At 38.8% G+C, this 12,791-nt stretch overlaps 2 protein-coding genes across 6 annotated transcripts in view; one reads left to right on the top strand and one right to left on the bottom strand.

Moving 5' to 3' along the window:
• Nucleotides 1-309, bottom strand: part of suco (SUN domain containing ossification factor) — a 51,806-nt gene extending 51,497 nt beyond the window's left edge. For 3 of the 5 annotated variants that reach the window (XM_047374513.1, XM_047374515.1, XM_047374516.1), the window contains exon 1: nucleotides 14-307. In XM_047374513.1, coding sequence (XP_047230469.1) covers nucleotides 14-66 — 53 coding nt within the window. In that variant the 5' untranslated portion in view covers nucleotides 67-307. Of the gene's footprint in view, nucleotides 1-13 lie in introns of all 5 variants that reach the window. The other 2 variants (XM_047374518.1, XM_047374517.1) reach the window with 2 other exon arrangements.
• A 1,758-nt stretch (nucleotides 310-2,067) lies between these two features.
• tmed5 (transmembrane p24 trafficking protein 5) lies at nucleotides 2,068-8,544 on the top strand. The gene is made up of 4 exons (XM_047375232.1): nucleotides 2,068-2,424; nucleotides 5,428-5,525; nucleotides 5,604-5,787; nucleotides 7,112-8,544. The coding sequence occupies exons 1-4, from the start codon at nucleotides 2,236-2,238 to the stop codon at nucleotides 7,328-7,330; spliced, it is 690 nt and encodes a 229-aa protein (XP_047231188.1). The 5' UTR covers nucleotides 2,068-2,235; the 3' UTR covers nucleotides 7,331-8,544.
• The last annotated feature ends 4,247 nt before the right edge of the window (nucleotides 8,545-12,791 follow it).

Genomic DNA, 12,791 nt, shown 5'->3' with positions numbered 1-12,791 from the left:
AGGCCAAGCTTACCAGCACAGGAGAGCTACAATGAGACACACCAACAAAACGCGCAGCCTCTTCATTATCTTCCAGCGGGGACCGACATCCTCGCTATTTGGTTTGTTTCTGGTTTGTCGCGGCGAGACAATTCACCGAAAACCAGCTGTGTGTTGGCCGTGAGTCTGCTTTAATTAAAAAAAAACAAGCAGGCCACGGCGCTCTGAAGCTAAAACCCACACTTCAGGGTGTGCATAACTGGTTACACGGACCTTTCGTTCGTCTCTTTTCTGCTTCAACAGCCACTGTTCTGGAAGAGTGGCTGGGCTCCGGATAATTCAACGCCTGCCCCACGGTTGACCAATCAAATCACAGAAGAAAATTTGTCGACTAATCATACGAAACTTGGGCGTGACGTAGTTGACACAAAGCCCCGCCTCCAGTGTTGAGGATGAGTTGGTGATTGTACGACTAGACGCGTCACACTTTTTGATAAGCACATTAGCAATGTACGCCTTATTTAAAATTATTGCACAATCATCCCACGCTTCAGTGGAAATGGCTTGTCTTAACACGTTTTTTTTTTTTTCATGTATTTGGGATTTTTATTATAAAATGCCAGCTATGTTGAAGGAGTCCAGCAAACATACACTACTTTTGTCTTTTGTAAAACCCATATCTGTTTTAAAAATGTTGTTTTGTGTATAGATTAGATTGTAAGATAGTGCTCCACAACATTACATGTAGAATAATTTTCATTGTGTTTAATGCAACTATAAAACCTTTGAAAACTTCCACTATTCTAGACCAGTGGCCCCTTGAGTTTGGGCCCACTTGTGGCTTACTAATTTTGGTATGATTGTAGTTAAGAGAAAAAATGTTTGTATGGCATGGCTCTATTTTTGTTATCTACCCCTTTTTGTGTACATGTGTTGCCATATTGTCCCCTCCTTCTATGTTTTACCGCAAACAACACATATACCTGTTCTTAAACCATTGCATGTCAGTTTATTTTTCTGTGTGGCTAAATGTTTTTGTACCGATAAATAGCAATACAAATTCCTAAGTCTCACATATAATTTGATTGTATATTATTACACCATATTTCCAATGATCACGATTCTAATTCCGGTTTGGGCTAGTTGATTCTTCTGAATTACAACAGATTATGACCAACTCTGAGCAACTTCTTGCATGTATGCATGTATATATTACCTGATTTATTGATTTACTCATTTAACTGCATTTTCTTACGTGGTTCTCAAAATTAGGGGTGGATCCTCATAGGGCATAGGTGTGCGGTTCTGAGATCCTCTTCAAAAAGGAAACTGTATTATAAAAAGGATAATGGCAAAGCACATTTATGTGAGAAATATTAATGATTAAAAGAAATCAATACATTGGCTGTGATGCTGTTGATGTTATTACACAGCCTTGTTAATTGACTTACAGTATTCAATTGTTATTTTGTGGGAAAAGGTTGTGAACCACTCTAGGAGATTATGAGCAAATTATAGGAAATTACTTTAATTCTTCCTTTACAAAAAGCACACCCTGCTGGGTATGAAAGAATGTATGGTCAATATAAAGCAGCAGCCGATGACTCCATTTCACTCCTGAAAAGTCGGATATGAAATGACCAAAACTGCAAATGAATGAAATGTTTAAACAGCAAAATGAGCAGCATTCCATTTAGGTAGTTAGATAAAACAAATCTTAAATCCCAATTACGTCACATTTATAGACATTTATATAATCTTTCCATAATGTCTGATTGGTTTATAGGTACAAATTGACATTTTCAACACTGAGATTAATATAGCTCGGACACAATTTAAATGGATTGTTTTACGTTTTGCGTACACCGAATTTCGTCGTCTCTCCCACATGGCACAGAAGAACTACATATCCCAAATTGCAATTCGAGTAAAGCCCCTAAAACTTGCCTGTTAGAATTATGTTTCTTTATTGGCCTAATTTACTAATGTTAAATTTCACAAAAAGAAAAATGAATATGTTAAACGTATTTCAGCGTAACGGGATATTAACATGAGCAATAAATACATCTGTTTTTATTATCGGGCGGGGTCCTAATCGTTTAGCGGTCTTCGCTGAGCAGAGTTTGATAGAAGTCAACTTTTGGTGAACGCCAAAAAATTTTCACCGGAGCTTCGACTTCATCCCAGTGACTCGTGGTTCGGCTGCTGAAGCGGGATTTTTAACTCTTTTGGGATCTTGGGGTCACAGGTTTGAGCATGGAGCCGGTCCGGGTCGTCCTGTGGGTTCTGTCCGTGTTTATCTCGCTAGTCTCGGACAGGTTGGTAGTGAAGGCTTCCTTCTCCCAGGCTACGGACAGCGACTTCACCTTCAGCTTACCTGCAGGACGAAAGGAGTGTTTCTACCAAACCATGAAGAAAGAGGCTTCACTAGAGATTGAATATCAGGTAATAAACACGTTATAAAGATTGGACAGTCTGTTACCCGCAACAGTTTCTTGCTTGTTAAATTATCACATCTAGATCAGCAGAACAAGTTGGCTTTGTGGCTCACACCTTGATGATTTTTCATATTATCAGGAACCAGTTTTACTTGTCAGTGCACAGATTATTTCCCAAAATGAATGTCTTTCTTGGTCCCAAATGGGTACAGAAGTTTAGCAATGCTGTTTGGCTGTGGCCATGATGGACATTCCTGGACGTTTCTACATTTTGTGGTGTCTAACCTCAGAGATTAAGTATGAAGGTTTTTACTTTCAGTGCTGTACGAGGAAGGACTTGAGAAGAAACACTATAATGTCTCAGTTTAATGTAGAACAGGAATGTTTGGGGGAGACATCTAACTACAGTCTATGTAATGCTTTACAATTGAATTCATGCCCCTTAAACGTTTTCCCATCATGTCTTGCTACAGCGCAAACTTTAATGTGTTTTTTTGGGGCTTCATGTGATGAAACCGTCACAAATTACTACGTAATTCAATGATTTGTGATTTTCAAAATGTTAAAGGCAGAAAGAAAAAGAAAAGTGCATTTATATTCAGCTTCCTCGAGTCAATGCTCTGCTGAACCACCTTCGAACAAGGATTTCTTATGGCTGTCTTTCAATAATGACTTTCTTCTTGACACTTTACCATAAAGGTCGAATTTGTGGAGAACACGGCTAACAGTTGGACTGTTGCCATATTATCACACCACAGCTGGGTTTCTCTGCAGCTCCTACAGAGCTACCATGGACCTCTTGACTGCTTTTCTGATTAATGTTCTCTGTGCCCTGCCTGTCAGTTTAGATGGGCAGCCATGTCTTTAGAGTTTTACCGTACTTATTCAGTTTTCAGATGATGGATTGAACAGTCCCCTGTGAGATGTTTAAAGCTTTGGATATTGTTTATAATTTAACCCTGCTATATACAGTACAGACCAAAAGTTTGGACACACCTTCTCATTAAAAGAGTTTTCTTTATTTTCACGACTATAAATATCGTAGCTTCACACTGAAGGCATCAAAACTATATAACACATGTGGAATTATATACTGAACAAAAAAGTGTGAAACACAACAACTGAAAATATGTCTTATATTCTAGGTTCTTCAAAGTAGCCACCTTTTGCTTTGATTACTGCTCCGCACACTCTTGGCAATCTGTTGATGAGCTTCAAGAGGTCGTCACCTGAAATGGTTTTCCAACAGTCTTGAAGGAGTTCCCAGAGATGCTTAGCACTTGTTGGCCCTTTTGCCTTCACTCTGCGGTCCAGCTCACCCCAAACCATCTCGATTGGGTTCAGGTCCGGTGATTGTGGAGGCCAGGTCATCTGGCGCAGCACCCCATCACTCTCCTTCTTGGTCAAATAGCTCTTACACAGCCTGGAGGTGTGTTTGGGGTCATTGTCCTGTTGAAAAATAAATGATGGTCCAACTAAACGCAAACCGGATGGAATAGCATGCCGCTGCAAGATGCTGTGGTAGCCATGCTGGTTCAGTATGCCTTCAATTTTGAATAAATCCCCAACAGTGTCAACAGCAAAGCACCCCCACACCATCACACCTCCTCCTCCATGCTTCACAGTGGGAACCAGGCATGTAGAGTCCATCCGTTCACCTCTTCTGCGCCGCACAAAGACACGGTGGTTGGAACCAAAGATCTCAAACTTGGACTCATCACACGAAAGCACAGATTTCCACTGGTCTAATGTCCATTCCTTGTGTTCTTTAGCCCAAAAAAGTATCTTCTGCTTGTTGCCTGTCCTCAGCAGTGGTTTCCTAGCAGCTATTTTACCATGAAGGCCTGATTCACACAGTCTCCTCTTAACAGTTGTTCTAGAGATGTGTCTGCTGCTAGAACTCTGTGTGGCATTGACCTGTTCTCTAATCTGAGCTGCTGTTAACCTGCGATTTCTGAGGCTGGTGACTCGGATGAACTTATCGTCTGCAGCAGAGGTGACTCTTGGTCTTCCTTTCCTGGGGCGGTCCTCATGTGAGCCAGTTTCTTTGTAGCGCTTGATGGTTTTTGCAACTGCACTTGGGAACACTTTCAAAGTTTTCCCACTTGTTCGGACTGACTGACCTTCATTTCTTAAAGTAATGATGGCCGCTCGTTTTTCTTTACTTAGCTGCTTTTTTCTTGCCATAATACAAATTCTAACAGTCTATTCAGTAGGACTATCAGCTGTGTACTGTATCCACCTCCTGCACAACACAACTGATGGTCCCAACCCCATTTATAAGGCTTGAAATCCCACTTATTCACCTGTGAAGTGAAAACCATTTCAGGTGACTACCTCTTGAAGCTCATCAACAGAATGCCAAGAGTGTGCAGAGCAGTAATCAAAGCAAAAGGTGGCTACTTTGAAGAACCTAGAATATAAGACATATTTTCAGTTGTTTCACACTTTTTTGTTCAGTATATAATTCCACGTGTTAATTCATAGTTTTGATGCCTTCAGTGTGAAGCTACAATATTCATAATCATGAAAATAAAGAAAACTCTTTGAATGAGAAGGTGTGTCCAAAATTTTGGTCTGTACTGTATATCTCCACAACTTGATCTCTGCCCTATCTGCTGTGTTCCTTGGTCTTAATGATGCTTTTTGTTCTGTAGCAAACTTCCAAGGCCTTCACACAACAGCAGTGTTTTTAGATTTTTAATGTTAAAAGATGATGAAAACCATTGTTTTCCTGCCACATGACAGTCATGATGCAGTTTGTGCCGATCTGTCACATAAAATCCTAATAAGGTACTTTAAGAAGGCATTGAATGCTGACAAAATTAACTAGTCATTAATGTGTACTGGCTATAAAATGATAGGATGCATGCAAATACTTTAATTTAGATTTAATTATGTAAATCTGCATCTGACATTTCATTAGGAGGAACTTTTTGGCCTCTGGCATCATTTGAGTTTGAACCCTGGTGACATCTAAGCCTCTTTCATTTACCTTCACCATCAACAGGTGCTAGACGGTGCGGGTCTCGACGTAGACTTCTTTATCTCTTCTCCATCCGGCCAGTTGCTGTTCAACGATCAACGCAAGTCGGATGGCGTCCACACGTGAGCAGCGGGGGCAATGTGTCCATTGATTTCTTTTGCATGTTCAAGGTCTCTCTCAAAGCTTGTTCTGTCCCTCAGCTTGGAAACTCTGGAGGATGGGGACTACATGTTTTGCTTTGACAACACATTCAGCTCCATGTCGGAGAAGCTCGTGTTCTTTGAACTAATCCTGGACAACATGGATACGTCCGAAGACCCAGACAACTGGAAGGAGCACATCATTGGGATAGATACTCTGGACATGAAGCTGGAAGACATTATGGTGAGGTGGAAATTTTCTCACCACCTGAAATGATTCCATGTTTCTAAACCATTTGATCTAAACAGCATCATTCGAAATCTAAAACTTAATATATGCATATGTTTTTCTTTGTATTTTCGCTTCAGTGTTTTGGACTTTGTCCCTCTGTTGTCTCCCATTGAGGGACTTGTCACTGTCCCATTTGTGACCCAATATGTTCCCCACAAAGAAGCATCCTAAGAGATTCGGTGTATGTCAAACGAAATGAGAGCATCATGAACTCTCATCTACTGGCTGACAGCAGCTCGTTGTTTCAGTTTCTCCACATCGACTAGCACTGCCCCTTCTCTAGAAAAGACTTTTATCTGTGTCAGAAGCCACAGCGGCATGACATGGTAAAAAGCAGGAAATGCGTTTTCCAGATTTAGAGGAAGTTGTCTTCTCAAGGAGGAAGGAGCAGCCCTGACAGGACTGCTCATTTAGGAACATACTCTGGATTTGCTTTACAGATGGTAACCAAGTTCACCAGGATTTCCATATAGATCACATGCAGCAGAATTACTATCGCTTGACATTTCCACATTTGGTCATTTTACAGCGTCAAGCTGCAATGCATTTTACTAGGATTTCATTTGATAGACCAACACATAGTAGTGCGGTTTTACTGTCCCTGCTTTTTTACTCTGGAGATTGTGTTTTCAGGGGCAAAGTTTATTTTTAGCACAGAGTGTTTTGCATGTTGGCCAAGATTGTCCGTTTTGCTCTCATCTGACCAGGATCTTTCACCCAGATGTTTGCAACCCCTGGATGTTTTGTGCCAAACTGCAAACAAGGCCTCTCATGCATTTCTTCTTCTCACTATTCCCTAAAGGCCATATTTGTGTTCCACAACTAATCCTGGTCCTGTCAGCAGATTCTCCCACCCGAGCTGTATATCTCTGCAGCTCTTTCAGAGTTACTATGGACCTCTTGAAGCTCATGGTGGATTGAACAATGCGCTGTGAGATGTTTAAAGCTTCAGATATTGTTTCCTAAGCTAAACTTGCTTTAAATATCTCCACAACTTTCTCTCTGACCTGTCGGCTGTGTTCCTTTGTCTCCATGATGTTTTCTAACAAACCTCTGAATTTTCTGCAGAACAGCTGGATTAAAGTACACAGAGGTGGAAATGGTTCATTAATCAGGTGACTTCTAAAAGCAAGTGGTTGCTCTGGATTTTATTTCGGGGTATCAGAGTAAAGGGAGCTAAAAACATGACAGCTTTTAAAATGAATGACTACTTTTGAAAGGTGTTGTGGTAGCTCTATTTTCAGATCCTGGCTATCTGTTGTATTCTGTCCTCCAGGACACCATCAACAACGTGAAATCTCGTCTGGGAAAAAGTATGCAGATCCAGACGCTCCTGCGGGCGTTCGAGGCTCGCGACCGGAACATCCAGGAAAGCAACTTCGAGAGGGTGAACTTTTGGTCGGTGGTGAACCTCGTCGTGATGATGGTGGTGTCGGCTGTCCAGGTCTATTTAGTCCGCTCGCTTTTTGAGGACAAAAGGAAAATTCGCACATAACATCGCCTTAACTGGACGGACAGAAATCAAGAAACTAACACACATTCATACTGTTACATTAGGGATGTTCTGTTTTGTTTTTCTCTACCATGATGTTTCTCAAATGTTTGCAAAAACCAACAGAAACGTTTGATCAGGACAAATTCAGCCCTGTTGCTGCTTGGGTTTCTGCCTGCCCATCCCTCCAACTCCACCATCTTTTTACAACAAAATGTTTTCTCTTTAAAGGTCTATGCTGTTTTAAGGTCCTTTCTTAGCTGCTGTAGGGCTTTACAGAACACGTAATAAGCTTGCTTATGATATGCAATTATTTTTCTAATGTTTCTCTGAGTGGGAGACAATGAAGGAGCAACTTGCTGCCTGAATAACTTATTTCTGCCAAACAGGAGGAGGAGGTTCAACCAGTCAGGTAGCATGTCGTTATTACCCTAAAGAAATCTACCTTTGAATTATTACCGGTCAGTTTTTAACGTGTCTCTGAGGCCCGTGAACACGCCTACCAAACAGTCAGGTGTGCGGATTGCTCAGGTGGGTCTGTGCTAACTAACGTTAAGGACTGTGGAGTGGAAGAAAAGGAATCCACGGCATCCGTAGATGCTTGTGGGTGTCTGCTTACAGCCCAGCTCCTCTGAGAAGATGTCGTCTCTTTCTGGTGTTTTAGAGGTGCGTTAAAGGAAGGTATCGCCTGTTAAAGGTTTATATTCATGTTGTTTTGCCTCTTCTCTATTAGGAATCTGCTGTGGGTTTTCATGGTTTTTCTTTTTACTTGACTTCACTGCTCACTGTTAGTTGATCTCTGCTATAAGAGTATAGACACATCATGAGATCAAAGCTTTACTATGGAGCCTTATGTTTAAAGTGCTTAAAACCAAACATTTGTTACCTGTGCTAATATTATGCAAATTTATTATAAAACTTGATTCTCTGATTGATTGTCTGCTCAGCTTTCATTGTTGTGTGAGTGTGCATTTTAGGATTGTGATAGTAGATTAATAATTAACTTCTGATAAATTTAAAATGTTTTTTCCAGACTGGTATGATATAAGTTTTCTAATAGTATTTCTATGTTACTGAGAAGAAATAAAGTGCTCCGTTAACTCTTTAAAAAATATTTTGTATGATTTTGATGGAGCAGTGGAGGCAGGTTGAGGGAACATGACATGTATTCCACCAATGTCCTGTACTTGTAAATTAAACAAGACTATCTTTTCTGATCTGTGTCTTTCCTTATGTGTCTACATAGGCCCGGGCTGACAAGAGGGTCCCATGGTAACCTTGAGTAAAAATACAACGATGTTGAGGCTTCACTGTATTTAAACTAAATGTATAGGGTGATCTGATTACTTTTAAACAGAACTGTGCCTGCTGCTGCTAAAATAATATTTTAATTTTCGTTGTTGAAACAATGTTCTAACATTTCTTTGATGTTAGTCTGATTTTATCACAAACATATGCAAATCTGCTAAATTTAGTTGTAGTTTTCAATTGTTTATGTGCTGTTCTGTTCTTTATGGAGTAACAAAAGTATCAAGAAGCCCATTTAGTTGGGCTATCTGCTCAGTTAGAGCCTGAAGTAAGCTGCTTAACAGAAATGCTACTTATACAACCGTGGTTTTAATAAAAGGAGCATTAGGTGGTTCTTATTTAGTTTCCACTCCATGACCGTCTGCATTTTTCACAACTGGAAATATTTCCAAACAGCCAAATTTGTCTTCCAAAGCATGGGAATGGAGTGCAAGCCTTGGTTTTGCCAGCTGGGTGGCAGTGTGCAGCAGCTGGTGTTACAGGGATGATGCTGCATTACCCTATGCTTCAGCACTTTCTTTGCCCTCATTAAAAGGACCTTAACCCTCGAGATAAGCAAAACTAAAAACTTTTAAAGTTTTGAAAACGTAACTTTAAAATGCTGGTAGCCAAGCCATTGCCTTGGAGGCTGTTAAACCCGTAAGGACAGTCTGAACCAGTCAGTAGTTCAGATGCCCCTGAAAAAAGAAAGGGATTATTTCTGCTTTACTGGGAGAGAGAAAACCTTTATTGGATATCAGCTGTCTTGTTTGTGTGGGGCTCTAAAGACGTGATGATCAGACAGTTCTTCAGTGCGCAGGGAGTCGGCCTTTCTGAGCTGACAGTCCTTGGAGAACTGAAACATGACATTTTGGGATTCTTGTCAGAAATAGTTTTCATTTGGACCCATGATGGTTAATTATACCGTGTGGATGATCCGGTCTTGGAAACACCGTTGAAGTCTGACACCATCTGTAAGAAATATGTCATTTGAAATGGAAACGTGATCCCATAAATGTCTGGGGGCATTTCTAAAATGACTATTGTACAGTTGACTTTTATACAGACTAACAGAGAAAGTGTAAGCACCCAGTCTATTCCTTCACTGGTTCTCAAACTGTGGTACAAGCATCACAGGTTGCATCTTATTAGTACTTATTAAAAGAAACTTGTTACTATTAATTATTTCGGAGGCAAATGTGATCAAATTAACTGTGATAAAGAAAAAAGAAGAGTTGTTCATGGGCATCAATCTGTGTCATCAGAAACTGCTCAAATAAAAAGTGCAGTGAGGAAATGTTTGGGACGTCCCAGCAGGACCTGAAGCAGATGACACTGAGCCATGTGCCTCCCTTCAGATTTCTTCTAGTTTTGCTTTTTTTTTGTGTCACACTTGAATGGTTTAGATCATTAAACTAATTTTAGCTTCAGAAATAGATAACATGAGTAAATTAAAAAAGCAGTTTCAAATGATTTCAGTTGGATGATAAAAAAGTTATCCAAACCAACTAGCAATGAATGTTTTACATGCCTGTGGGGGAATTTTGATCCGCTCGTCTTATAATTGTTTTAATTCAGTTACATTGGAGAGGTTTTAAGCATTAACAGCCTCTGTTAGTATGACACAACATTTCAATTGTATTTCGGTCCAGACTTTAAGTAGGCCGTTTAAAACCCTTAATTTGGGTTTTGTGAGCGATTCAGAGATGGATTTGCTGGTGTTCTTTGGAATATTGTCATGCAGCATAAACCCCACATAAAGGTCACTAACTGATGGCTGGACATTGTCTATCAAGATGTTTTGGTAGAGAGCAGGATTCATGGTTCCATCAATTACAAAAACTCGTCCAGGTTCTGAAGAAGCAGTCACTGGCCTCCACAATACCATCACCATGTTTTTAACCAGATGTAATGCACTGAAAAAAATAATGCATTGGATTTAAGCAATTCAATAGTGGACATTGGTTGCACACAAAGTTTTTACTTTGGCAGCAATCTACACTGTTGTGTTCATTTAACACAAAGTTGTTATATTCAGTAAATACAAGTATTTTATGTTACTACAAAATGATTAAAATGTGTTTGAATAAATTAAGTTCTGCTATCATTTCACTTGTCATTTGACTTCAGCACAACTCAGTCATTTTATTCCAACACAATTTGATTACTTAAATTCAACATTCATTTTATATGCTGACACCTTGATAATGTTAACACTTTAATATCATTAAAAATTTCAAAAATAAATGTTACTCAAAAAATAAACCTTATTCTAAATTAAAACCAAATTTTAAATGCAAATTAAGTTCTATTCTACAATCTATTTTCAACATCTTGTTACCCACTTCCCCCCACCAAATACGTTAACATTTAGAAAACATTTTGACACAATAAAAGCTTTTATTCAATGACTTGCAAAAAGTTAAAATGGCAAATTTTACAGCCATTATAAATGGCGTAAAAAGAATTTGCACCAAAACGTTCAACAAAACTGGTATCTGGACCCCCACACACATGAAATGTCAGTTTGTTTTTAAATGCAAACGCTCATTAACAATTATTGCATTGGCTCATTGGTGCAGTCATTTTATTTTATAACCTGGAAGAACAGTCAAAATGGCACAGCATTACATTATAAATGGTGTCTTGATGCACACATTGCTCCAATACGTACAACAAAACTGGTATCAGATCCCACCACCCCTCCCTACCCACACATTATATTCTATAACCTGGACGAACTGTCAAAATGGCACATTTTACATCCGTTGTAGAACAGCATTATATTATAAATGGAGTTTGATGCACACATTGCACTTATTGTCACTGTTGGGAGTTCCTCTAGATATGTAGATTCCAACAGCTGTTGCTTCTATGGCACTGTGGTGTAGTAGACTTAGTCATGTCCTGGTGATAAAACAAGAATTTATTTTTAGATTTTTTTTAAAACACATTTAGATCTTTTATCCTTTACAGGTAGGGTTGAAACAATTGGGTTAATTCCATTTAATCGATTAAATAATCAACTAATTTAATAATCAAATAAAACATGCCATTTCCTAAAAGATGAACACACCCAGAGCAGTAATTGAGGCAAAACTGTATAAAAATATGAAAAAAAAATATAAAAGCACACAGTGGCACACTAAAGATAAGCAACTATGAAATAATTGCATGAATGCCTCAAAGTAAAATTTTATACAGATACCCACCCACACCATACATATATAGATATATATCTAGAGATAGAGATATAGATAGATAGATAGATCACAAAAACCTATTCAGTTTATTCTTAAGTAACTGGAAAATACTGCTTTACACCCCAGTGATATTGAACATTTAAAATGGTAAATAACTTAAACTTGAATCCAAGTAACATCATTAAAATATTGTGCTTAGCATATTGCCTATGTTTACACAAACTTACCATGTACTCCTGCATAAGGTCATCAGGGTCCTCGATGAGGAAAATGCAGAGTCCTCTTATGAGACTCTCCGTGGTAGTATCAATGTCATCCTGAAAGGTTATTACAACACATAACATTTTAACAAGTTGTCAAAAGAAAGACAAAAATTGGAAATAAATAAATAAATTAAAAACACTGTCATCAACAGGGGTTTCCACAGATTCCAGTGGAACAGCATTAGCTATTGTTATGATTTCAGGTTTAAAATTTGTTATTGAATATGAAATATGTGTTCCGCTCTTATGGGATTCAAGTGTTTCAAAGATTTTCATTTGAAAGTTGCAATCAAAAAATGGGCAAGTTACCACCTACGTTTTCTTCAAGTGTGTATAAATATGAGCCCAATAATTCCTTTCAAAGACAAGATCTTTGCAAGGACATAAATGGCAACTAAATATACAGCACTCTTATTGACGACGGCCTTCAGACACATGAACTCTATTCAAATGAATCAAAAGTGTCCTAAAATTGCAGCTTAAATGAGGACATGGAAAACGATTATTCCCATGATATCTATGTTTTTACTCTATAATGACTTAATACTTTAGACCTACTTGGTAGAACTGAGGGGCATGCTTTACAGGGCCACATTCACAACATCATTCACTGAAAAGAAGAAAAAGGAAAATAATGGATTAGTATCTGATAAGAAATCGACCAAATGTTTTTGATTTAATAATGCATGACAAGCTGCTAAAAAGTCTATA

This window comes from Girardinichthys multiradiatus, chromosome 9, assembly GCF_021462225.1.
Source record: "Girardinichthys multiradiatus isolate DD_20200921_A chromosome 9, DD_fGirMul_XY1, whole genome shotgun sequence".
NCBI classification, from domain to species: Eukaryota; Metazoa; Chordata; class Actinopteri; order Cyprinodontiformes; family Goodeidae; genus Girardinichthys; species Girardinichthys multiradiatus.
Note: the sequence above shows the minus strand (reverse complement) of the source record. Positions and strands in the feature narration are given on the sequence as shown.